The sequence below is a fragment of the Pollicipes pollicipes genome, unplaced genomic scaffold (assembly GCF_011947565.3).
Source record: "Pollicipes pollicipes isolate AB1234 unplaced genomic scaffold, Ppol_2.1 Scaffold_7231;HRSCAF=8579_pilon_pilon_pilon, whole genome shotgun sequence".
NCBI classification, from domain to species: Eukaryota; Metazoa; Arthropoda; class Thecostraca; order Pollicipedomorpha; family Pollicipedidae; genus Pollicipes; species Pollicipes pollicipes.
In genome coordinates this window covers 27972937-27998252 of record NW_023597034.1, presented here as the reverse complement: position 1 = coordinate 27998252, position 25316 = coordinate 27972937, and the positions used below count along the sequence as shown (strand labels likewise).

General features: G+C 50.7%; 1 protein-coding gene across 1 annotated transcript; it reads left to right on the top strand.

Moving 5' to 3' along the window:
- Positions 1-1026: 1026 nt before the first annotated feature.
- On the top strand, positions 1027-19600 carry LOC119109944 (uncharacterized). Its single transcript, XM_037233689.1, has 10 exons — positions 1027-1126; positions 2177-2459; positions 8227-8458; positions 8840-8981; positions 9662-9969; positions 13103-13294; positions 13829-13971; positions 15274-15396; positions 17728-17869; positions 18322-19600. The coding sequence occupies exons 1-10, from the start codon at positions 1027-1029 to the stop codon at positions 18784-18786; spliced, it is 2130 nt and encodes a 709-aa protein (XP_037089584.1). The 3' UTR covers positions 18787-19600.
- Positions 19601-25316: the final 5716 nt, after the last annotated feature.

The following is a 25316-nucleotide window of genomic DNA, read 5'->3' as shown; positions in this document are numbered from 1 at the left end:
CTCTCTGGCCGCTCCCGACGGGCTGTTTTCGTGCGTAGGGGCGTCATAGTCTGAGAAGACTCGACGATGATCCCGTTTATTTCTTTAAGTGGATGTCTGAGTTGCGTTGCATCGCGCTCCCGCTGATGTTCTTTGTCACGAACAGCAATCATTCGAGGGACCCCGGGACCCATGAGAGAGACCGCCCATGCTTGCGAGGTCCATAGGGACCCAGAGGGAGGGGCCCTATGGAGGCTCGTGCGTGCGACGGACCGCGGGGCCCATAACGGAGAAGGCCCATTCGTGCGAAGCTCCTTTTACAACGCGTCGTCCTTGCGAGCTCCCCACGACTCTGTCGCCCACAGGACCCGCGTATGCACAAATGCGCAGTCTGTATCTTGGCTCTGGCCGCCGTCTGTTTATAGAAGACCTGTATACACAAAGTGCGCGTTAGCTTGCGCCTGCTCCATGAAAAACAACTTAATGCAGCTTTTGACGCTTCTTCATCCGTGTTGTTGCGTACACGCGACAGCTGATACGTTGTACACCGTTAATAATATTGACGACGAATGTTAGTAACACTGGTATTGTTGTTATATTTGCACGGGCCCCTTGCCTTGCGGTTTTCCAGCGTGGTTAATGTAAATGTATATCAACGTCCTGGCAACCTTTTATCCCAAACACATGCAGCCTAGGATCACCTTTGTTTTCCACCATCCTTTCCACCCCATCTCACTGTCTAACTCTAGTGTCGCTGTACATATGGAAACCAGTGATTCAGCATCGTCCCGTTTTCTTTCGTTTCATGCCGTTCACCTCAATATTTCACTTCGCATCAGCGAGTGGACCAGTTGGCCGCGTTTATCTTGTGTCACTCCTTGCACCGGCCACCGCCACCAGCCATGTTGCCGCAAGTATGGCGGCTCGGCCGCGGGCCCTACCATACTTGTTGACCGCCCCTCCCCACGGTGCTCAGCTCGGCGCGTATGCACTGAGAATGGTGATGGTCGGTGTCGGCAGGCGGGGGCGGCCTCTTCAGACGTCACGATGCGTGCGGCTGGGCTGCTGGTGCTGGCGCTCGCTGTGGCAGGCCCTACGGTGTCTGGCCATCTGGAGGTGCTGGAGGTCGGCAGTCTGATCCGGACCGGAAGCAGGCCGTCGCAGTATTCATGAACGGGCCGCGAGCACGGCGGGCAAGCGTCGTGTCGGCGCTCGTGCGGCGTCTGCGATGGTGTTCGTCAGTGGAAATGCGTTGTGCGTGTGAATGGGGAAGTGGTCGGTCATTCAGCCGGTTCGCGTCGCTTGCCGCTGACTGGGGATGTGGTCAGGCATTGCGTCGGCAGTGCAAGTGAATGGCTAAAAATGTGTGAGTTTGTGTGAATGTGAATTGCCTAGAATACTTTTGAACGCCACATCGCTGACGACGACGTCGCCAGCTCAAAAAATTCGTGGTAGTCGTCATGCCTACGTTAAGTTCCTCACGTGCCTTTACCGTGTTCCTCTATTTCATTCGATTGCCGTTACCGTGCCTCAACCACGGTGCACTAGCTCTCGCCCCCTCTCCCCCCGTTTGAGTCCGACTGCCAGCATACCCCTCCCCCCTATTCTCGCGGCGGTGCGCCACATCCCTCCACCATACTCTGATGTCCAACCATCCTCGCTGTTCCGTCATCTGACGTCCGGCCAGCCCCTGTCCGTCATCTGACGCTCTGCGAGCCCCACTGTTCGTCATCTGGCGTCCCGCCAGCCCGCTGTTCGCCATCCGACGTCCCCTCCACCCCCGCTGTCCGTCATCTGACGTCCCGCCAGCCCACGGTTCGCCATCTGAGTCATCTGGTTTCCCGCCAGCCTCGCTGTCCGTCATCTGACGTCCGGCCAGCCCCGCTGTCCGCCGTCTGACGCTTTGCGAGCTCCGCTGTTCACCATCTGACACCCAGCCTGCCCCTCTGTCCGTCATCTGGTGTCCCACCAGCCTCGCTGTCCGTCATCTGACGTCCCGGCAGCCCCGCTGTACGTCATCTGGTGTCCCACCAGCCCCGCTTTCCGTCATCTGACGTCCCGGCAACCCCACTGTAAGTCATCTGGTGTCCCACCAGCCCCGCTGTCCGTCATCTCACGCCTCCCAGCCCGTTGTCCGTCATATCATGCCCCGCAGCCCGCTGTCCGTCATCTGACGCCCTCCCCTCCGTCCTGTCAGCGCTGGGTGTGACCGAATTCGTCGCCAAGATCTGGGACAAGACGTTCGCCAACGAGACGGGTGTGCGCCTGCCGGACTTGGGCGCGCTGGGCGACATACTGGGTGACACCGATGCGCAGCTGCTCGACCAGTTCGCCGCGCTCAGTGACCGCATTGGCACGCTGGAGCAAAGTGTGCGTTCGGTGCAGCGCTCGCTGCGCCACATTCAGAACAACATCGCCAACGAGGTCAGCTGGGAGCTGACGATCGAGACGATGGAGAACCTGCTGCGCCCCATCAACAGGTGAGCGGCGCATGACGGGAAATGGTGAGGTCACTGAGGTCTTGACTGTATGAGTGTGGGGCTGGGGTTTCGAAGTGTGCATCGGGTGTGCTTTTATGTACTATCTTTTGTGAACGGGAGATAGTACGCAGTATATTGACTAAACCACAGTGGATGGATTGCATAGATAGCTGTCCAAATTCGGAAGATCATGATTAGCGTGTTTCGGGCAGGCATGGTTGGACGGGAAGGATGATGTGTAGCGTGGGCTCTTTGTGGCTGTGTAGTACGGGCCGAGAAGGATGATGTGTAGCGTGGGCTCTTTGTGGCTGTGTAGTACGGGCCGAGAAGGATGATGTGTAGCGTGGGCTCTTTGTGGCTGTGTAGTACGGGACTTATTACAGGTGCCTTCTTTGCAAAAGCACCCCCTCATTCGGACAATGCCGAATAAGTGCTTGCAAAAGAGTGCCGGTGAGTTTGAATTTTTGCTCATCTTTACGCGTCACGATATTCGCACGTCTTTGAAAATCTCTCTCCGTGTTAGAAAGCAGTTTTACCGACAGCCTCCTTAATCAAGTTTTACCTATGCTGTGTGAGAAAGGGAAACACGTTAAAAAAGATCATGCCCTTGGCGCAGCTTTTGCAGTTATGACTGGGTGTCATGGTTTTGTACAGAAGCTCGAGTTTGTTTAACACATGTCCAGTTTGGCACCTCGTTTCGGAGTCCTCATCCCCACTTGTCATAGTCTGTCTTGGGCCCCGAATAGTTGGCCCAAATCACGAAACAGCTGACCGATGTATGTTTTTTGTTGTTGTCAGAGCTTCGGATCTCATCTAATCCGCTTTTGCTTGTAATGACGCTGTGAAGGTATCACGATCACACTGCTCTGCACACTATCTACTTGGAATCTTAGCTCAGTGACCAGCCGGCTGTCGGCTGTGATCACAGATCTCCCTATGCTGCTGAACGAGAGCCTGCCAGTGAACCATTTCAGACAAACTCCTACTCCAGACTAAATCAGACTTGATGACATCTGCGTTACGAGCTTCATTCAGGAATACAGCCTTCAAGATCGGCTATCATATCCAATATCGGCATCCCTGAGTGCTCAGCGCGCCTGTTCTAGCCCACGCCATGCCTCCGGTACCTGTAGCCAGTCCTCCTAGGACGAGGGGGCTATTTTGCAGCGGGCGTGGGCGCCATGCGAAGACCAATCAGTGCATCGAGCTGGGCCAAGCAAAAAGAAAGGAAAGAGGGGAGAAAATGCTCCGAAAAAATATCAAGGGGCCGATTGATTCTGTCTCTGTTGACGGACAGATTAAGAATTTGCGCGAAGACACTAACCCTGTCAGGTTGCTGTCTTTAAGCATGCCATGTTCGAGAACGTCTTAGGAGTTATGTTTATTTGTATGCTCCCCGCCAATCGCTGGGTTCATGAGTGGCGTGGAAGAAGCTGAAAAGTTGACGTGTCGTGCGTAATTTGGTACCTGCTATTGAGATGGCTGGTTGAACAATCAAATAACACTCAGCAGCCGACGTTATTAGTGGTGGCGCAGCCTTGTATTTTTTTTTTTTTTTTTTTTTGAAGGATTAAGAAATCATTCACCATCCATTTTTATGTTATTGTCATAAAGGCAAGGCGTTTCCGGGCTTGAAACGTCTAGATGAAAATGAACAAATGCTGCAGAAGGTGATACATTTTTCGAGTAACATGCATTTTATTGGATTCCTCGGTGCTCGTTTTCTCATGAGCATACCTTATCAAAAAAGGCAGACAGTTCTCAGTAAGGGTGCGCGACAAAAGGAGGCTTCACGGGTGGGATAAACCCGTCGGTACCCACATGAAATGGGTAACCGTTTGAGTCTGCACAGATTTGGGGGGAATTACGAGCAAGGGCTCTAGAATAGATAAGACTTTTTGGGTCTGCTTTGACTGATTGACAGTCGGACGAAAGCGGCAGGTGCGTAAAGCGACTCAAACGCAACTCATAAATCGGATCGGAATAAAAAATAATGGGTAAGTGAATGAGCGTCGGACACTCAAACCACCCGAGTCATCGGGACGGATGGAGGCTTTCCTGAATATTTTCCATCATGTAGATCTTACGCATTGCAAAAAACAACAAACAAACGGGTGGGTCACGGATAGGAAGATTAATGGGGAATGGGGTACGGGTGGGTGTGAGGTAAGCTGCTCATGGACATGGGTAACATGGTGGGTAGGTATGGGTACACAAGTTTTCAACCCGCCACCCACCAACGGACGTATTTCTTCGTCACTCCCTTAGCTTGTAAAATTATTCAAAACCAGAGTGTACTAACAAACACAATGTAATTATAAGGAAACCCTATTTTCACTTTTACAACCACAGCATTAGTAGGAGAAAACACATGGCAGACATGACACACTAGCAAACCAGACCACACACATTTGATAACTTTAGGCAAGCATAGTACTGAAATTCACTCAAGAGCAAGAACCAAAATTTTGGAAGCTTGGCCTGATTTTGTCGAGCAGTAGTGAGACGGATCGTTGATATACCGGCTACACACTGCACTCGGCTGTTATTTTATTGTGAAGGTGACTTGCACTCAAGCTTATAGCAAGCGTATAACAGCTACACACTGCAGTTGGCTGTTATTTTATTGTGAGGGTGACTTGCACCCAAACTTTCTTGTTTTATACAACGCCAGGCCTCACAATTTATTCAACCAATAATTATCTCACCGGTAATTATGCACGGAGATGCACCATTTGTTCGGCAGGTCTGGAAATTATCCCCAGACTCGTCCCCCACGCGCCATACACAGCTAGTGGTTATGGCTATGCATAGCGAAAAAGGATTCTCCGTCTTGACCATACTCTGAAAATTTTCCGGGATTCTCCCTCGGCACGGAAAAATATCTGGGATAATTTTCTGTGTTGGTAGTGCCAAACGCCATCCTAAAAAAATTGCGACATTATCTGCCAGCCAAACGCACCCTTGTCATGCATCTTGGGAAAGCATGTGGTTTGTCATGGGCAAGACGTTTACGAAACGTCGATTATATTGTCCGGGAAGTACTGCACAACGTTACTGCTTGTGCTTCATGTAAAGATAGTTAGCTTTATCTGCACTTCTGGTACAAATAGAAACAAACAAAAACAAAAACAAAAAAAACGAAACAGCATAGGTTCGGATGTAAACGTTCCTGGAAGTTTTCCATGACTTATGATTTAACAGGTGAAAAATGCGAACGAGTGGGTAACGGGTGAAAATGCAATGTCTGTCAGGGATGGGAAACGACCGGGTTTGGGCACAGTCCCATGGGTAACCTGTGGATAGGGTTACAGAAATGTAATCCGTGCAGGCCTCTAGTGTGGGCACAGCCCCAGTGGTGCTGGATAGATGTAGTGAGGGGAATCTTGCCCGTGAAGTTCTCTACTCTATAATAGCATGGGCAAAACCGCCGTCCGCTTTCCTCGAAATGTACGCGGAATTCCGCTCACTAATCCAAGGTATTTTGATCATAAACATGCATTTCTTACCGTATGGAATTTTTAGTTTCAAGCGTGCATTTCGAATGATTGAACTCGCCATATGTGCATCAGCAGAGAAAACTTCCTCAGTCTCGTTAAGCGTGCAATGCAATTTTCTGGCCTGATGCGCGCCATAACATGGCAAATATTGCAGTCATTTTGTAGATACGGTTCCTGAGAGAACCATGCAAGTGACACGTGGCACCGCACGGGTGCGCATAACTGCAGAGCCGGGAGAACCCCATTCCGATCAATGCTTACTTGCCAATGGCAACTTCGAAAATGAAGGGCTTAACGTAAACGCCCCGTGAAGTATCGTGACCTGACCTAATATTACCTTGCAAAAATATAGATCACGCTGCGCATTAACAGTCCCATAGCCGTCAAATGGACCAGAGATAAGGTAAACGCAGTGTCTGTATGATCACTTTTCACCTGCACACGCATAAGGGCGTCATTTTGGAAGATATGTGAAATTTGACACTACCACTGAGCTAACTCAATTAGCTAGTGATATCAGTGAAACTGAAATGAAATGAAGGCTTGACAACTAGGTGTATGTGCCAGCATCTATACGATGGCGGCACTTACTACCCATACAACAAATATTCACGTGTATTGAAGTTAGTTAAGTTAGTAAAGGAGCCTTCCAGTTCATAACAAGACCTCCAGGTCCGTAATGAGGGCCTCATTTTTCAAAACCGAGCCCCCCCAATTCAAACGGGGCCTCCTAGCGCACACCGGGTTCCTCTTAGTTCCTAATGGGGCTCCTTCTTAAAGACGGAGGCCTCTTGGTTCATAACAGGCGCCTCCTAGTTTATAACGGGGCCTTTTAGTCCGTGATGGGGCCTCCTAGTTCATAACGGGTACCCCCTTTTTACAGCGGTGACCTCCTAGTTCACAACGGGGCTGCCTGGCTCATAACGGTTGTCTTCTGAGCCCGTAACACAGAATCCTTAACACACAGTTGGGCCTCCTGAACTAGAGCTTGGGCTTCCCAATTCATAAGGGCTGTCTCATGATCCAGAAATCGGCTCTCTTGATGTGGGAAGAGTCTTCGGAGCCGGATCTACTAGTACCTTCTTGCTCAGTGGTGGGAGCCTCTTCGATCGGAATTTGGGTAATCCGCGTAAGATGCAAATCCTTTGCTTGGACAAAAGGGGCCTCCAAAAATATTGGGAGCAAAACATACTCTTGCCGTTTCTGCCCTCCCCCCCCCCCCCCCCCTCCTGCGCCGCTCCAGATCCGTACCATCATGCTCTTCTTGCACGTCAGTTTCGCCCTGCAACGCCTGCCAGGCGACTTCCTCCATACAGCCGTGGACACGGCTGTCAGCTTCGTGCAAGGTTTATCTTGTTCCTCTAGAGTTAGCTGCAATCCGTCATATGCAAACTCGGGTTAATTGCGGTTGATTTTGTTTCAGGCCTGTTATGCAGGGCCGGTCTCTTCCCAGACGGGCTTATTCAGAATCGGGCCTCGGGAAGCCGCGGATGATTCACTTCGCAACAATAGTGCTGGACTGTATACCAAATTGGGGAAAATGGCCTCACGACGCTTAGCGCCTTCCTTTCTGCACAAGGGCAAAACTGCTCAATCTGGCGGACGCAAGCAAACTTGTGGACGTTGTGAACTATGGACATTATTAGTTATGGATGTGGAGAACCGCGAGCTTTATGGCCTGTACATATTATAAACTGCGGGCAATGTGAACGTACTCCGTAAAAACCTCAAAAGTGATTCCTCTCTAGTCCACAACACATCAAGACCACAGAGTCTGCTGTCGAGTCTGCAGACGTCAGCTGCTAATGAGGTCCCTGACAGGTTCCTTTTTTATTTGTTTTGAAGTGCGCTTTGCGTGTCTGTGGGCTTCATTTTGCCTCATCGTTCGCGAATGTATATGCAGCCGTTTCTGCGAGTTGTGATCGCAGATGGTCTGCAAGGTGTAATGCGTCTCACGTCACCAATCGCGGTTTAAATCGTTTGAATTGTTAAATTTCCTGAGATACAGTATCTGTGGTTGCGCCCGGTTCGAAAAAAACGACCAATTGTCGTCATGCTCGACTAGAAAAAATCATTGTAGCGAAGGCGTTGCTTAGCATTACGGCTGTCCTCGGAAGGGTTCTTTTTTACCAGCCTCGCAGTCGGCTTTCAGGTATTTCTTCCTCCGTCACCTATGCCCGTCCCTCTTCTTCTCTCTCTCCCAGCCTATCGCCCCGGTATATCTGCCCTAGGCCGACCGTCACGAGTGTTGACGTCTGTGTCTACAGCAACTACGACCGCTTCCTCTACTACCAACGCCACAACAGCACTGTGGAACGCCACACGCTGGATAACTTCGCGACGCATGCGGTCTCGCATGACCCACAATCGCTTCAGTCGACCATGTTGAACCTGTACCACCTGGCCAAGGGGCTGGGCATGCACGCAACCCCACACACCCGCCATCAGCGGTACGCCTTCAAGCAGGGCCTGTTCCGCCAGCTGCAGAAGGTGCTCAAGGTGAGCAGAAGCAGCAAGAGGCGCTGATGACGTGTTATCTGTGGACTAAAAAGGCCACGAGGAGGCGATTGTGCATGCCCCGCAGGCTTCTTCGCGTCGAAACAACAAAAAAGACGGAAGTCCACGTCCGTCCTTTCCGTCACATTGTGTGGAAGCGGCCGTAGCCGCAGCTATTGTAGCCGTCTTGCTTTGAGTCACGTCGGTACGTGCACATGTGTGATGCTACGAACTCATACATCTGCAGAGGAGTACTGAACTGACCCATGTTTCGTCTTCTTCACCCAATTTGCGCTGTTCGTCAAGGCATCAATGCATTCAGACATACTCTTTGATTCAATCAGGCGTGCGCTGAGTTGGCCATCACATACATGTTCTCTCTAGGGATCTGAGACAATGATCTGCGGCCTGAAGCAGTCGCCCCAACAAATGGCATACGGCCTTTACGGAACGGTGGCACTGGCCCTGGCCAAGGGGTACTCTATGATCCAGTTCTCGTATATGCTGCTTCGTCTATATGACAAAGGTAAGCAACATGTGAAGACGATCTGCGCATCCTCCTCGAACTTGCCAGCACGTTCGTCCGTAATAATTGACTGCGTCTGCTCTTGAAGGTGTTGATTTTCGACTGTGAGACAGGCGAAAAACAACTTCTTCCTCCCCCGTCACCGCTGTTCGTCCGCCCGTCTTCTGCCTCCCTATCAGCTCGCTATCCTCGGCGTTTGCCTCGGGCCGAAAGGCTGTGTGTGTGGAACGACTACTGTGGAAGGGTCATCTTAGCTCCATTCGCTTGGTGTGAAAAGAGGGCCGCGTTGCGTTTTCTGTTTTTTCGAAACATCTTTGGCTCGACTGCGATTTTCTGCAACATGCGAAAACTATTCACCAAATGCCATGGCACGAATGATATCGGTCGTCGAGGAGGATTAAGTGGTGTATTCATATCATTGCTCTAAACAGGAATGTTCTGCCTGTCCCAAGTCCCAGAAAAAGTTCCACGTCCCTTTTATTCTTGCCTCCACCTGGTGAGCTCGTCCCCGCTTTGTGCTTGCATCAATGACTGACTACGGACATTACGTCTTTGGTCTTCCTACCCAGTATGTGGACCATTCTTCCTAGAATGGTTCCGCATTATTCCACCTGTGATGCTGAGGGTGCTTCGACGTCCACCCTGGCTTCAACTTGTCAGTCTGTTCTCCCCGCGTGCAGGCCTGTTCACGGTGGAGTCGCGCCTCACGTCGGAGACCTACGACCGCATCTCCTTCGACGTGGCGGCCGAGGCGCAGACGGTCATCAAGGACCTGTCGAACGTGTATTGGCGCTGCGACCCCGCTACCCACGTGGAGGGCACAACCTTCGAGCAGGTCACCGAGCTGCTCCAGGGCTACATGGAGAACGAGGTGGACCTCAACCGCGACGGCACCTGCAACAACAACTGCGCCTACTACAAGCGTGCGAGGCACGAGGGCTGCTACATGGTTGGTAACGCCACTGCCGCCAACGTCACGGTGCAGCAGGCAAGCAGACGATCGCGACACGTGGCGCGTGCACAGGCGGTGTGGGCTGGCAAACGTGTCTTGGTAGTAGACATACTGGCGTAGTGGTGAGGCTGGGCAGAGGTACATTATACACTACGCATGAGACCAGGTCATGTACCTGTCGGCTTCGTCTGAAAGGCATCCGGTCAGATGCACCAAATGGTGACAGAACGCTTATTTCTTTCATGATACGCTCTAACACTAATAACGCCATGAAGGACATAAAATGGCTAACTTGAGAGTATGAGAACAAAGCGCGTTTTTGTATGATGCCCCCATCTTCAAACATTTTTGACCTTTTGTTTCTATGTTTTGCACCTGGAGTGAAAAGATATTTTACGTTGCATGTGGTTAGGTAAGCGCGCTGCAGGTGCCCGCAATTGTTGACGTGTCGTAAGATAGCACGGCATGTTCTCGATATTTGTTTATTCTACCAGGTCTATTCTACCGGGTCTACCGGGATTTTCAACTGGCAGCTGTCAGTTCCGTATATATTATTACATATCACAATGTTGGTACGGGGTTCCAGGAATGTAGTTTCTTATACACTAGGGGGTTTCAACACGAAAAATGTCCCTTCTCCACGAAAAACGTGTCGCGTGCATACTTTTGTCGGATTTGAATGAGCACGCGTCAGGCCACTTCATTCTGCATAAAACTTTTTTGCGCCTCTGACCACCTTCCGTGAAGATTGTCGGGACCTATTTCCGGTAATGATGCCGGGCCGTCATTATTATTTACTGTGCCGGTTGTTGTGACGGTGTATATCATTTGTTGTGACAATTATTCTTCGGTAAAATAAGACTTTATTGGCCAAGTTTGGTGTCATCCTTGGCATCGGGAACATATATTTAAGTGACCAAAATTTGGGGACAAATCAGGTTTTGGGGGTAGGATAGCACGCGCCCGGGTGGCCGGCTACATACCCTTCGCTCGGGTGGGGATCAATTTACCCCCCTGAGATCTCAGGAGCTAAGAAAGCTAGAGATACCGAATTTACAGGGTGTCTACCTGTACGTGAACGCACTTAGGTCAAAATTTGAGCCTCTTAGGTCATGACCATCAGGTCAAATAAGGTCAAACAAGGTAAAGTTCCAGGTTGGTCTCCAAAGTGCCTCGGAGCCTAGACAACTGTTTCTAAGCAAACGGTCACAGGCCGATTTGAGGTCAGTGACCTTGTTTGACCTTTTGAAGGTCATGGTGACCAAAATTACACAAGACTGCTCTGAGTTTTGCATTTTAATAAGAGACAAAGATTACACTAGGCAGAATGTTCCTAAAACAAAATGTCAACCCGGGTCATCTTTGGTCGTGCGGTTCCTGCTGTAAATAAATTTGAAATGAGCACCACGAACTATCCCATACAGCAAGCCCTAGAGTAATAAATCAGGTTGGTTTTGACCTTGGTCTGACCTTCATACCTGACCTAGGTCAACGTAATTTGCTCATTCAATATTTTGGGTGCCTAAGCAGGCATCTCAGAGATGTATGGCTTCGTCAATCACTCCGTTTTTGTATCAGATTGGACGACTCCCTAGAAATTGCCTTCGCTGAAACCATGACCTGACGTTGACCTACCATAGGTCAGCGACCTTACAAGTTACACCTAATTTTTTTATGTCAAACGATCTGCTATTCAATCGCCTACAGCTATGCAAGTTTTGGCGCGGCTACGCCGCGCCGTTCGGAAACCATTCTGGAAAAACCTTCGGGTGAGGGGTCAATTTGACCCCCCACCCGAGCGCGTGTTAGGTCAGCCTTATCTGCTGCGCCCCCAAATCAATTGTCGAAGACACATCTCAGATTCCACGCATGCTCTCCTATGCATACGTGACAAGATTTACACGTACCGTAGTGCAAAGCACTTTGCGGCAAAACTAGTGTCAATATGTTGTGCCCTGTGCAATAGTGTGGTGGTGGGTGCGCATCCGACCGAGCTAGTGCTTTGGGGTTGGTGATACGGCCTGTCTGTGTTCGTGGACTCGGATCGTCTGATGCGCTGATATGGAGCTGCGCAATGGAGTTAGTTGTAGCGATCGGGTTGCCTGTAACTGCATGCGTCAGTGAGGAGAGCACGTAACTTAAATAATTTACTTCAGTGCGTCATATCGAAGCACATGCTGCATCGAGGTGAGCTCAAACACTTGCGCCGGCGCCAGCGTGCTTCGGATGGCGCCTGGAGAGTGCTGATGCTTCATCAATTAGATATGCTACACAGATATGGCTAGTACAGCGACTGTTGGCTGTATTACACAGGTGTGCAAATCTGCAGACATGCCAGTGACGTTCAGTGCCCGCCGAACCCGATTGCAGTAGTGCCTGCGTCGTTAGCTTGCCTGCTGCCCGCTGTCTTTTGGGACGTTTATCGTTTCCCCTGTTTTCACTGCCTGCCATTTATTGTCATGCGCGTTGCGTGGCCTGATCGAGTGATGCCAAGTTTTATGCATCTCATGCCAGTGATATATGAGTGCGATGTAAGCCCGAGTTACGGGAGGGATCTCTCCCAAGTTGGGGGAGGCAATCTCTCCCAAGTTGGGGGAGGCGATCTATCCCAAGTTGGGGGAGGCGATCTATCCCAAGTTGGGGGAGGCAATGTCTCCTTAGATGGGGAGATATACTCCTAGTCTCCATCAGGAGTGCCGGGGCTAAATGGGTTAGAGGACAATGTCTTCAGCTTTTTGGCAATATTACAGTGGCCGTATGCGAGTTGAATGGGGAGAAGAAACCAACCTACCTGTCTGTTCATCAACTTAGGGGATTCTTGTTGCCCCTGGACCGTCATCCATTTTGATCAATTATTCCCTGACAATGTTTATTGGGCCCTGTTAATTTTCCGAAGCCTGGGGGCCCAGTTCACCCTGAATCTTTCGCCTCTCTCCACAGAGTTTACCGGAAAAGTTTGTTTCTGGCTTGCGCCATTTTTTCGTGAAGGCCAACATTCAGTCATCAGTCAATACGGCAAGAATGATATTTTCAGCTTACCCCAAGGGCGTTTTATTAAGTTCGCCATCTACTTCTCCTACGAGCGCTAGTCCAGGTGTTGAGGTCTTAGCCGCCGCGTCACCTCGTCCTTGCCTCACTCGCTCCCCTCCTCTGCTCGTGCCTCACGCAGAAGCGGAACTTCATGATTTGCGGACATCAGCGCCAGTGCCAGGGGCGCGTGCATGACTGTCACTTCTACAACGCCGACTCGACCGTGTGCTTCGCCGACGGCAAGGGCGGCGCCCACCGCCGCTACGACTGGATCGAGTTCGAGAACGGCCAGAAGCTGGGCCGCGTCGGCCGCTGCTCCGACTCACGCAAGGTGACCGCTCGGGCAGCCGGGGGAAGACGAAGGCGTACTGACCGGCAGGAGTGCGTCTGAAATGATGCGAATGATGTAGACAAAGGTGATATGGTGGCTGCCCACGCCTTTATACGGTGCACGCACACGAAAAGTGTGCGTGCAAGCACGAAAGTGAGGTCAGCCTGTCTATTCAGCTGCGTGGTATGAACAGAGTGAATGTGTCATGGGTCAGAAGGGCTGCCAACCTCGCACACCGCACAGACAGACTTTTGTCGAGGCGTTGCTCTCAGGAGTTATGTGCGGCAGGAGAGATAACGCAACTATGGCCTGAAAGTGACTTACGGTGTCCTGTGTGACCGCTGTTCCGCGTTCCGCTCCGACCGTGCTGGGTGGCGTTGATAGTTATACCGCCGACAGGATTTCCAATTGGGCAGGGCGTGCAGAACAGTGAAATGCTAGCGGCGTAGATGTTATTCTGATATGCAGGTGTGGAGCATGTCAGCGCGAAACGAGCGTAGTTGAGTCACGTGTAGCTCATCTACCTGCCACCAGGTGGACAGCTGGTGGCGCAACCTGTTCTGGCACTGCTCGTACTGCTTCTGCCTGTGCGACGACCCCACCAACTCGGAGCGGTACTTCAGTCTGCAGCCGGTGGTGGCCGACGTCGCCCAGAACAAAGTGTTGACCGGGGTCAGGTGAGCCGTGGTCTAGGGCAGCCGCGCACGCCCGCCTTTCACTGGGAATTTGAAAGACGATATTGGGGATATATATGTATATATATATATATATATATATATATATATATATATATATATATTTATTTATTTATATAAATGTTTGGTCTCTGTGACGTCATTTGTGTTGCCATCTGAGCCTCGTTAGCACACAAATGGAAGCTGGTTTTGTGACGTCTATCATATATGTACATGGTACCTGGGAAGGATATCTAACTAGGGTATGCTATCTAGGTACCTGGCTGCTGTACGATGAATAGCACGTTGACCTGTGACTGACAATCATGGACATATAGGTGTAAGTGTTCTTAATAACAATAGTGTTCTCAATAGACAGCTATCGACCATCCATATACTACCAGGTACTGGTTGAACATTACCAAGCGAGCATTGGATATGGTAGGAATACTCGGCGTTCGAAGAGCTGTGCGTAGGATTGCGAATGATCAAGACCAGGGAATGGTAAACAGCGTTTTACATTTTAGGGGCCAAGACAAGTGAAGCCGGAAACTTTTCATAACCTGTGCAGGCATTGTCACTAAAAAATGTCAGAGTGATAAATAATCCAAGCTCTCTCTTATAAATACTGGATGCGCGGACGACGCTTTGGGCTGCGTAAAACACGACGGCCAGACCGAAAGGTTACGATAACCCACACCGAATGCTAGGTTGGAAAATTACTTGCCGCGAATATCAGGCACGTCGAACATTGCTCGAAACCCACACGGATCCTGAAGTTCAGGGTCTCGGGTCTTAGTGCCCAATATGCGGTGCTGTTGTGGGCTTTCCGAAACACAAACGGCTAAACCGAAAAGGTTTGATTACCATTGCCGAAAAACAGGACAGAAAATGATTGCCACTGGTCGTCGATATTTATCACAACGAATATAATATACAATTATTTCTTTATGTGATGTATTTAAGACCGCATGAACTAATCGGTAAAGTTTTGTTGTTTAGAGTAGTGTTTTTCACTTAAACGTATTACTAGTTACGATTTTTTTCATTCACATCTGATGCTTGTCTCAATGTCTTCAAATGTGGAGCAGTCCCTGTAAGCGACTGTGGAGAAGATTGACCGCAGACATGCCGCACTGCTGTGGATAGAACAAGAGGAAAACTTACAACACAGTTGCCTGCCAGTTGCATGACGTGGGACACGACGCAGTTGACCTACGTAGACACGTTGAGATCATACTGCCTTGGGCATGTGCTTTTCTGCTACCTTCGTACACAAAAGTTACTTGATGTTCTCCAATGTAGGTTCGTGAAGAAGGACCGAGTCTTCTACATCCAGATTGAGCAGGGGACAGCGAACCAGTTTGGCTTCGTCAATGCTTCTTCCGTGGAATGGAAGCCAATCTCCAAGCTTATTGACATCGACAGGTCAGTGTTGGCGTGCCCCCACTGAGGTCAGCCCTTTGTGTATTTTGTTTGGGATCCTTGATTTTCTAGTAGTAATCGACGCGACCGAGTGTGCCGAGTGCGCGTGCATCAAATGTGATCCCATTAATAACTTGTGGCCATGACCTTAAAGTTTGCTATGATTGAAGTATTTGCTACACATCGAACTCCGGGAGTGTCAATTTTTGTAAAGTATTGGGGGGGGGGGCGAACCGAAGGTCCGACAACCTACCCTCCTCCCCATTTTTCTCACCGGATTTAGCCCACTTTGTTTTGATTAAACGCAATATATGTTGTTAAGCATACATTATGCGTTTTCAATATTTGTATAATTGATAAGTCTTTAATTTAAGCAGTATAAGTCATGTAGGGTTGGATCCAGGGAACAGGCACTGATCGCACGCGTCCCTTCTGATCGGCACGTGAAGGTACCCCCTAAGAGGTCACCTTAGGGCGCCGATGGCGCTCTTCCATGACGGTCATGGGAAACGGCATGCATTTTGGTTGTGGGGGACGAGGGCGGGGCCATCCCCATATTCAAGAGCTTTTCACTTTAGCCTCACAGACCATTGCGTGTCTTGTGGCTTTAGGTATGTGAAGTTTATTGCATCGTTTATCCGCTCAGCTGTTACGATTTGTATCTTGTGGTAAGAGCAACCGCGACTTTTTGTTATGAGAGGTACTACACGCCACGACGCAGAAAGATCCACGGAGATAGCCCTTGTGTCATGATCATCTTTTACCCACGTTTTTGTAGTATTCCAGTCAACATTGGGGGGGGGGGCAGCTCAACATTGCGGGGGGGGGGGGCAGGGCCCTCAAAAAAGAATACAAATCGACACCCGCGTTAAACTCTATAACAGAGCGAGTAATATTGTTCGAGCCATGCAGCATGTTATGTGTTAGTTCCGTCAGTCAGTCAATTTTGCTACTTATACAGCTACAGCCAACTTTGTGAAGCTTGGAAATTATGTTTGACGGTCGAAAGCCATCTTTTCCTTTTCCTATTTAGAAGCCGCTGGTAAAACTTCAGGTGCCTGCAAGCAGAAGTCCGCCTTCTGCTTGCCAACAGATTAAGGTCACTCCTTCAAACGTGGGTGGCAAAGTCCGTCATTAGACAACCAAGAATCATCAAACCGGTATTTTCGAGCCAATGGAGCCAATTTTGAGTCAACAACCCCGTTTGAAACCCTCGTACTTTTGATCGCATGCGAATCAGCTCCTCTGGTTATCATAGACGCAGAAGCCAGGTGTGGCAGTGAAAAAAAATCAGAGCAACGCATGTCGAGATGTAGGCTCTGGCAATTTTCATAGGTCATATTGACCGCCCTTTTTTGTCAGTGTGTCATTAATAAACAATTTGTCAAACCACGTTTACCCCTATATCATTGAACTTGGAATAAACCAAGAAAGATTTTGTTATCCCGGAATCTCACTTAATCAAACTCATGACGCGACTTTGTGACCTAATTGTCAAAAATGTCCTTCACGTGTTTGGCAAGTGAAAGTTGTATGATATTTAAAGGCGATTTAAGCTTTACCAGTGCACTCTGAAATCAACAAAAACGTGTTTTTTCGTGTTTGTGTTTATTCGCAATTTGGCTGCCGGGTGTCTAGCTGTTCGTTCACCTATAGCTTGTTCGTGTTTGTTTTATTAAGTAAAATTGACAAATGTCCAACTATACTTAGAACCACTTAAATAAATACTGTGTTGCCATGCAAAGGTGTAATTTCACTTGACGAGTTGGAGCTAAACGGTGAAAAATGACCCGAGCTACCCCAGAGTATGCCATCAAACATGTTTCTCACTGAACTTTGCCCACTTCGCAAAGTGAGGGGGCTTCAGCTCCCCCAATCAAATGAGAAATTACACCCCTGCCGCGATGGTGTTCCAGTTGCTGCAATGCGTTTCGCTTCTGATGAGTTCCAAGACATTGTACAGCGGTCACCATTAGTACATAGGCACCATTAGATAGGGCTTCGATGAAACCCGACCCAATATTATCGAGATCAAATGAATGCGATTTGTCAACAAGAACTTCGTGGAACAACGCGGAGCCAAGGGATTCATCGAAGAGGAAGACAATAATGATGACATTTTTGGGTGAATGGAGATTTTCAAAGCCCAGAAATAAAGGCCCTGCGCTCCAACTTGGCCAGTGCAGCCCTGGCGCTCCAAAACATGACCGTGGCAAGGTACGCCACGTTTCGTATAAACATAACAGTAATGGCTGGCTGTGTCACCAGCGTTTGTCTAGCTGTTGTAAGCGGATCGCTTTCGGTAAGTTTTGACACGCTGCTGCCTTCCATCAGGGACATCCCCAATCGCGACTATCTGAAGCTGAGCTGGGCGAGACGTAGCATTGACTTGGACGACCTCCGCGCCCCTGATGGTCACGTGATCACCGGAGTCACGTTCAGGAAGCTGGGCGAACACCTCAATCTGGAAGTCCAGGTACGAGTTGTCATGCATGTGGCTTAAACGCGTCTGGTTGCCTGCTTGGCCTGTGGGCAGGAGTAAGCGTTCTGGTTGATCATCGATGGAATGAATGAGTGATGGTCAATGATTGGCCCAGCTGAGGCAGGTCTTACAGGTTACAGACCGGGATGGTCAGCGTTTTGCGCTTTTATCGTCGGGCGGAAAAAGCTGACGATGATATGCCACCATTTCCGGTTACGAGCCTCAGAATCAAAGTGTTATTGTCACCATGTATCATTTTAGTCTCTTTTAACGCGGAAAGAAGTGTCGCAGTGAGCACATGGCTGGCACGCTTCTCAGTGGCTTCTCCGTGTTGTGTCCTGCGCGTTTCCGGACCCCGCAGGCTGCAACACGACGGCCATCCATGTCGCGGCTGGTAGGACTTTCTGTATGAGGTCGCCGTCCGACTCACGGTGTCGCCCGCTCAGGTGACCCCGATTGCGGCTCGCACGGCCCAGCTGAGTGTCTCCCGCGCCTACTGGATCTCCAACGACAACACGCCGTCGGCACTGCGCACCCCGCGCGCTGAGCTGTCGCTGGGCCGCGACCCGGACGTGCCGACGCGGACGGGCGCACCCAGCTGGCCCGACAGCGCTCCCGACACGTTCGTTCAGTTCGGCGCCAGCTCGGCGGCGCGTGACGCGGCGCAGACGACGCTGCCGTTCCTGGACAGCCAACCGGTGGCACCGCGGCCGCCCGTCTGGCTGACGGGCCTCGGCTTGTACCACAAGGGCCGGCCGGGCTACGGCGGCTTCCTGGGCCTGCGCGTCGAGACGGTGGACCTGACGTCTCGCGTGGCCGCCGACTTGGGTGGCGGTGATGGGCTCTCGCCTGACGGCACCATCACCTACGAGTCGCACGAGGTTGGGGACGTCAACATCGTGCTGCAGTGACGGAAGGCTCGACGTGCGGGGAAGGCAATATACAAAAAAAAAACGGCTACAACGCGCGATGCAGGCTCAAGGTCGGGGAGTGTCAAAATGTGGGGAGGACACGCCGGGCGAGTGCATTTCACCACAGCGAGCTGAGGGGACGAAAGAGAAAGGGCCCGTCTTGGCCTTAATTGGGATGAAAAGAGGGGCTTCTGCCGAATCCAGAATTTTCTGCAGAAACGGCGAGTTTTTACCTATTCAAGTGAAATGTGTGAAAGCATACATTGTGATGAACTAGGAGCTCAGTGTGGCAATTTTTTCAGCTGTGCTACACGAGGTGGAAGTAAGACAATAGTGTGCGATGTATCTCATACGGTGGAAGCTTGACACCTAATGCGATCTAACGCAATCCACGTCTAATGCGATCCTTACGAAGACTGCAGAAGGATCAGCGAATCGTGCACATTTCAGGAGGACGCGGGTGCTCATTCGAATTGTAGTAACCGCGCCAGCGAGCATTGCTTCCGTGCTTGGGTGGGCTCATTATTAGGCTTTGCGGCTGTAGTAGAGCCGCAAAGTTTGACTGTTTGCACTTTTGCCTGCTTTTGCGTACTGGTTAAATCCATAACATCGCTTGATCACCATGCCAAGGGGCATTTCACCTGGAATCCAGTGCTATGGCCTTCGCTAGTTTCTGAGATTAATAGTGGCGTCTGCAAGACCGCTGACATGTCCTTTTTTAAATGTTGTTAAGCTGTGACCGCACGAATCGGGGTAGGTTCTGACAAACTAAGTATTGTGATCGTCATACATAATATATCGGAACATATTGTCACCGATCCATTCAATCGCAACGGATCTCGTCTGCTTCCATCGCTGACTCGTATGAGTACGGAATCATCTGTTTCACAAAACGACTGACTAGAGAACACAGTCGTGTTGTTTGCTCAACTGTATAGCTACTCGAAGCGCCGTTCGTTCCGGACACGATGTCCGAATCAGCAAGGCCAAGACATCGTGCCTCGAGGCGAACGCTCAGGACAGTGAATGGGGGTCGATCGCTTTTGCCACCTAAAACACGGGGTTTCCGGTTGTTTTGTTCGCTGCTGAGGGGCGTATCTTTGGTCGCCTTCACTGGCTATCACCCACTGGTCACCCCGTGAGTGACGCACCTTTGGTCACCTTCACCGGCTATCACCCACTGGTCACCCCCTGAGGGGCGCACCTCTGGCCACGTTCACCATCTATCACCGCCTGGTTACCTGAGGGGCGCACCTATGGTCACATTCACCGGCTATCACCGCCCGGTTACCTGAGGGGCGCACCTATGGTCACATTCACCAGCTATCACCCACTGGTCACCCCCTGAGGGGCGCACCTTTGGTCACCTTCACCGGCTATCACCCACTGGTCACCCCCTGAGGGGCGCACCTCTGGCCACGTCCACTATCACCGCCTGGTTACCTGAGGGGCGCACCTATGGTCACCTTCACCGGCTATCACCCACTGGTCACCACTGAGGGGCGCGCTTTTGGTCACATTCGCCAGCTATCGTCCGTTGCTCACCTTTGTCACGCTGGTCGCGAATGAGCCAAGTTTTACACGCGCTCCATCTGGGGCCTGATCTAAAAGGGTGTGCGTCGAGAAGACAATGCCCATGGCCTAAGCCTGTCTAGGGATTATCTTTCTGAAAACATAGATAGCATCCAATGCCCAACTACCTTGGTCATGCGATGTAGCCACTTGAAGCGATATTTTGAGCCAAAATGTAGATCTGCCATTTTTTCGTCTTCTGACTGCAGATGAAACAACCTGTGAGACGTTGGCGCCCCAGCTGTCCGAAATCGTTACTTTTTTATAAATGCCAGCACCCTCTCGATAAAGGGGGGTCACGGATACAGCCAGGTAAAGCCTTCAACCATTGCCTCATAACATGATGAAAGACCCTTTCCACAAAGTACTTAAGATTCAACCGATGAACTGAACAAAACAAGTGAATTCACTTGTCATTGTTTCGATAAAGGCATGTTGCTGATACATCGACCCATCTATATCTTCATTCTCCTGGTTCTTCTCCGAGAAATAAGGCTATCACTGCTGTCTTATCTATGCGAATAACATTCCTCGCAAACGCACTTAACAGCTAGAGTCATGAAAATCCACGAAGACCCCTTGCGGATGCCGCGTGAACGCTTAAGCTCCCTTAACTCGAAATATAACGGAGACGTTGGCAAAGTTCAACCAAAAGTTAAGCCAAAGTTCAGAGTTCAATTTTGAATGCGACGCGATCTTTCAAAAAAATGTAATTTTATACTCCCATAGGGCTGGGATGACCCTATTGATATTTTCCCTTTTCATATCTGGACTTGATCCGGAGAACCACGGAGCAGTGTTTAAAGAAGGACAGTGCCTTTACCCGGACATCAGCGCAATGGGTCATTGGAAACAGTTGTTTTCAAAGGAAGAGATGCCTGCAAAATACGGCTGGACTCAATGCTGTTGCAAACCGGACACAGGGCATTCCATTTGCATTTGCAAATACTATCGTCCCATCTCTGCCTGTGCATCATATAGATGAAGTAGAGAATAAAGTATGCGACGTCGTCCTAAGCTGAGTTAAGTTGCTCTGCAACGGACTAAAAATTCGCAATCTGCATAGGAAACAAGTAATTTAACATACCGCACTGCATTCGTGACGAAAAAATTCAACTTTGTGGATGAATAGCTGAACGATATAGTTTGACAATCAACTAGCGAATTTATTACTCTAGCCTATTCTCACCGGGGTCCATGGCCCAAAAAAGGAGCTGAAATCGTCACGTGTCTATTATGCAGTAAAAATTGGCGAAAGCGCGCGCAGCGCCACCTTCAGCAGACGGCGGCAGCCAACAGCGACAGCAGGCGGCGGGCGGTGGCCGGCTGCAGCGTCGGCGCACAGTGCGGGGCGGCGTCCGAACGACAGCCGCTGGTGGCACAGCCTGGCGGGCTGCAACCCGCGCACGGGCCGGCGCGGTCCACAGCCGCAGCGCGTGGTAGGGCTGGAGCCACCTCTGAGCCGAGCACCGCACAGAGTGCTCCGGCCTAGATGGGCTCCAGGCGGAGTAGGAGGGCGGCGAGTGCCGTGGCCGCCCGCTCCTTGGTGGCCCAGCGTGGCCCGTCGCTAGCGCCCGACAGCACCGTGTAAGAACCGGGCCGCACGCGCAGCTCCAGCACGGCGCTGCACGCCACCCGGCCCAGCACCGGCTCCGTGTACCTGGCGGCAACAGGGCGCGGTCAGTGGCGGCGGCGACGCAGAGACCACAGTTGTCACACGTCAGTTGAAATCTACAGACAAGTTATTCGGTGTACGCATACAAGTTATTCGTATTTTATTGTATATCAGTATCGTATTTTATTATATATTCGTATCGTAAGTATATTAAGTATTTACAGCAAGTTATTCGGTGTACGTGTACGACATGTGTAACTGATGTATTTCGTTCGAGGCAAGGGCGCTGCCATGCTGGCCCACCCCCGGGACCGACTGGCCGACCGTCTGTAGGCAGGGGCGCTGAGAGACTGGCCCGCCGCCCGGGTCGGCCGGCCGACCGTCTGTAGGCAGGGACGCTGACAGACTGGCCCGCCGCCGGGGCTGGCTGGCCGACCGTCTGTAGCATTGTACTATGAGCGGTCACGTGATCAACAGGTCGCGTTGGAGACGGGCGTTTGGCTGCTTCTGGTGATCTACGTGCAGGCTGGTCATGTGCCAGCTCGCCGGAGATTTGCACGCTTGCTGATGATCTCCCAGCTGGCTGGTGGACTGGGTGCTGCTGCCGCTGCTGCACGGATGTAGACTGCTGCTGGTGCCTGCTGTACGGATGTTGACTGCTGCTGGTGCCTGCTGTACGGATGTAGACTGCTGGCGGTCGGCTGCATCCTGGCGGCTGCTGTCTGCTGGCAGGTATCTAGCCGCCACCAGGGCCGTTGTATAATGGTGACGGCTCCTTCCCCTGGGGTTGATTTAGCGCGACCGGAGGCTGCCACGTGCCCCTGGCTGCCGGGATCCCTCCTGGTTCTGCAGCTGCTGTGTGCTGCTGGTTGTCAGACAAACCCCGTACACTGCAACTGCTGCATGGCGCGCTGGTAGCCAGAATCTGACAGAGCGTGATCGGCGTCTGCTGCCTACGGGGCTGCCGTCTGCTGACTGCTGCTTACGGGGGCTGCTGCCTGCTGCCTGCTGCCTGCTGCCTGCTGCCTGCTGCCTGCTGCCCGCTGCCTGCTGTCTGCTGTCTGCCGCCTGCTGCCTACGGGGGATGCTGCGTGCTGTCTTCTGCTTGCTGCCTGCTGTCTGCTGCCTGCTGTCTGCTGACCGCTGTCTGCTACCCCCCGGGGTTGCTCCCTGCTGACCGCTGCCTGCTGCCTACGGGGGCTGCTGCCTACTGCCTGCTGCCTGCGGGCCGCCATCTGGCGTTCGCAGACTGCTGCGAATCAGGCGGCGGTCTGACTGCAACTCGGGCCAGCTTTTCCCTGAGCTGTGACAGCTGGGTTCACTAGCTTTGGGCTGGTATCAGTCGACTGCACGGTTGGTAGCCGCTTGCATCTGTTGCGTGCCGCATCTGATGAATTTGAGTTTGGTGAGTGGCCAGTCGGTTGCTGAGTGGCTGTTGGATGTACTGTATAATCAGTTATTTGTTGAGCTATGGGATTAGTCATTTACTGAGCTATGGGATTAGTCTGACGATTGACAGGCCGCTGTTTAGTATTGTCGTTGGGATAGTACCTCGCAGTGTTTGTGATTCATGGGAGTGATATTATGTGGATTACCGATGAATGCTACGAATTGGTCACACAAATGTGCTAAGGTATAGGAATGGCGCTGTAATCAAATCGAGGGGAGACCGTTGGCGAGTACGGAGATCGATGGTGATCGAGCAAGTGAGGTTTGCAGTCTAACGCACACTTTGCTGCGGGGTTGCCGAAGTTCAGGGGTGACTCATTTTCCAAAACGTTCGAAGATTTCAGGACCTTTGGTCGACTTCAATGGTGAGACGCGGACGCACCAAGAGACGTGCTCCCCATGCCTTTCGGACACTACGCGAGATGTCTATGATGATCTTTCTGTCGACCAGAAGGCCTCGTTTGACCTCACTGTGCCTGGCATCCAGTGGTCCCTCTCAGGGCGCGCCGCGACTGATTGTGACGTGACACTTAGCACCTTCAACAATGGCCCCGACCAGTATCTTAACACATATGATACTCAGCGCCTTCAACAATGGCCCTGACCAGTATCTTAACACATATGATACTCAGCACCTTCAACAATGGCCCTGACCAGCATCTTGACACATATGATACTCAGCGCCTTCAACAATGGCCCTGACCAGTGTCTTAACACATATGATACTCAGCACCTTCAACAATGGCCCTGACCAGTATCTTGACACATATGATACTCAGCGCCTTGAACAATGGCCCTGACCAGTGTCTTAACACATATGATACTCAGCGCCTTCAACAATGGCCCTGACCAGTATCTTAACACATATGATACTCAGCACCTTCAACAATGGCCCTGACCAGTATCTTGACACATATGATACTCAGCGCCTTCAACAATGGCCCTGACCAGTATCCTAACACATATGATGCTCAGCGCCTTCAACAATGGCCCTGACCAGTATCTTAACACATATGATACTCAGCACCTTCAACAATGGCCCTGACCAGTATCTTAACACATTTGTTATCCATCTGATAAAAGCAATACCCCTGTTTTTCCCGGCCACGTTCTCGATGGTCTTTTTTCGATCCTTTTCAGACGTTCTTACGCCGATCAAGAATAAACCAAATCCGGGGCTAGCCATGACGAACAACATGCGTTCACCGGCCGCCATACAAGTCATGCATTACACTGAACTTCAGGCTAATGCCACTCTCAAACCCGACTTTTTATGCGATATATATATATATATATATATATATATATACAATCTTTTTTTGGAGTGTGGACACAAGGTGAGCAGACTTCCGAAGGTTTCAAGACTACATGAACTCTCTCCACCCATCCATTTAGTTTTCAACCTAACGTTAGGATGAACACGGTGCCATCCGGTTTTTAAGGGAATGTTTGACATTTAAAGATATTAAAGTAAACATCAGATATAATGAAGCAAACTCATAATTATAGGTACACTTTTTAAGTGGAAGACTGCTCTGGACAGCACAATTTTGTTTGGTTAATCCGCACCCCAATGCGTCATGATTTGATTACGTCATCGTACCTCGCACAACATTGAGAGCCAATTGACGGCTGTTATGTCTGGAAATCACGCTCACGAACACCAGATATGCACGCCTCGACAAATATATCCTTCCCGGCCTTGATCGCCGCGCGGCTTATGAAATGGCAGGATGCCATTTGTTATGGCATCTGTTCCTCTTTCATCCACGTAGCATTCATTCCCTGCAGCAGACCACCTCGCCCGTAAGTTGGAAAACAACGGATATCCGCCAGGTTAATTTTCATCATAATTAAACAAGTAAGCTTCAGCCCCGAACATCCCCCAAAAATG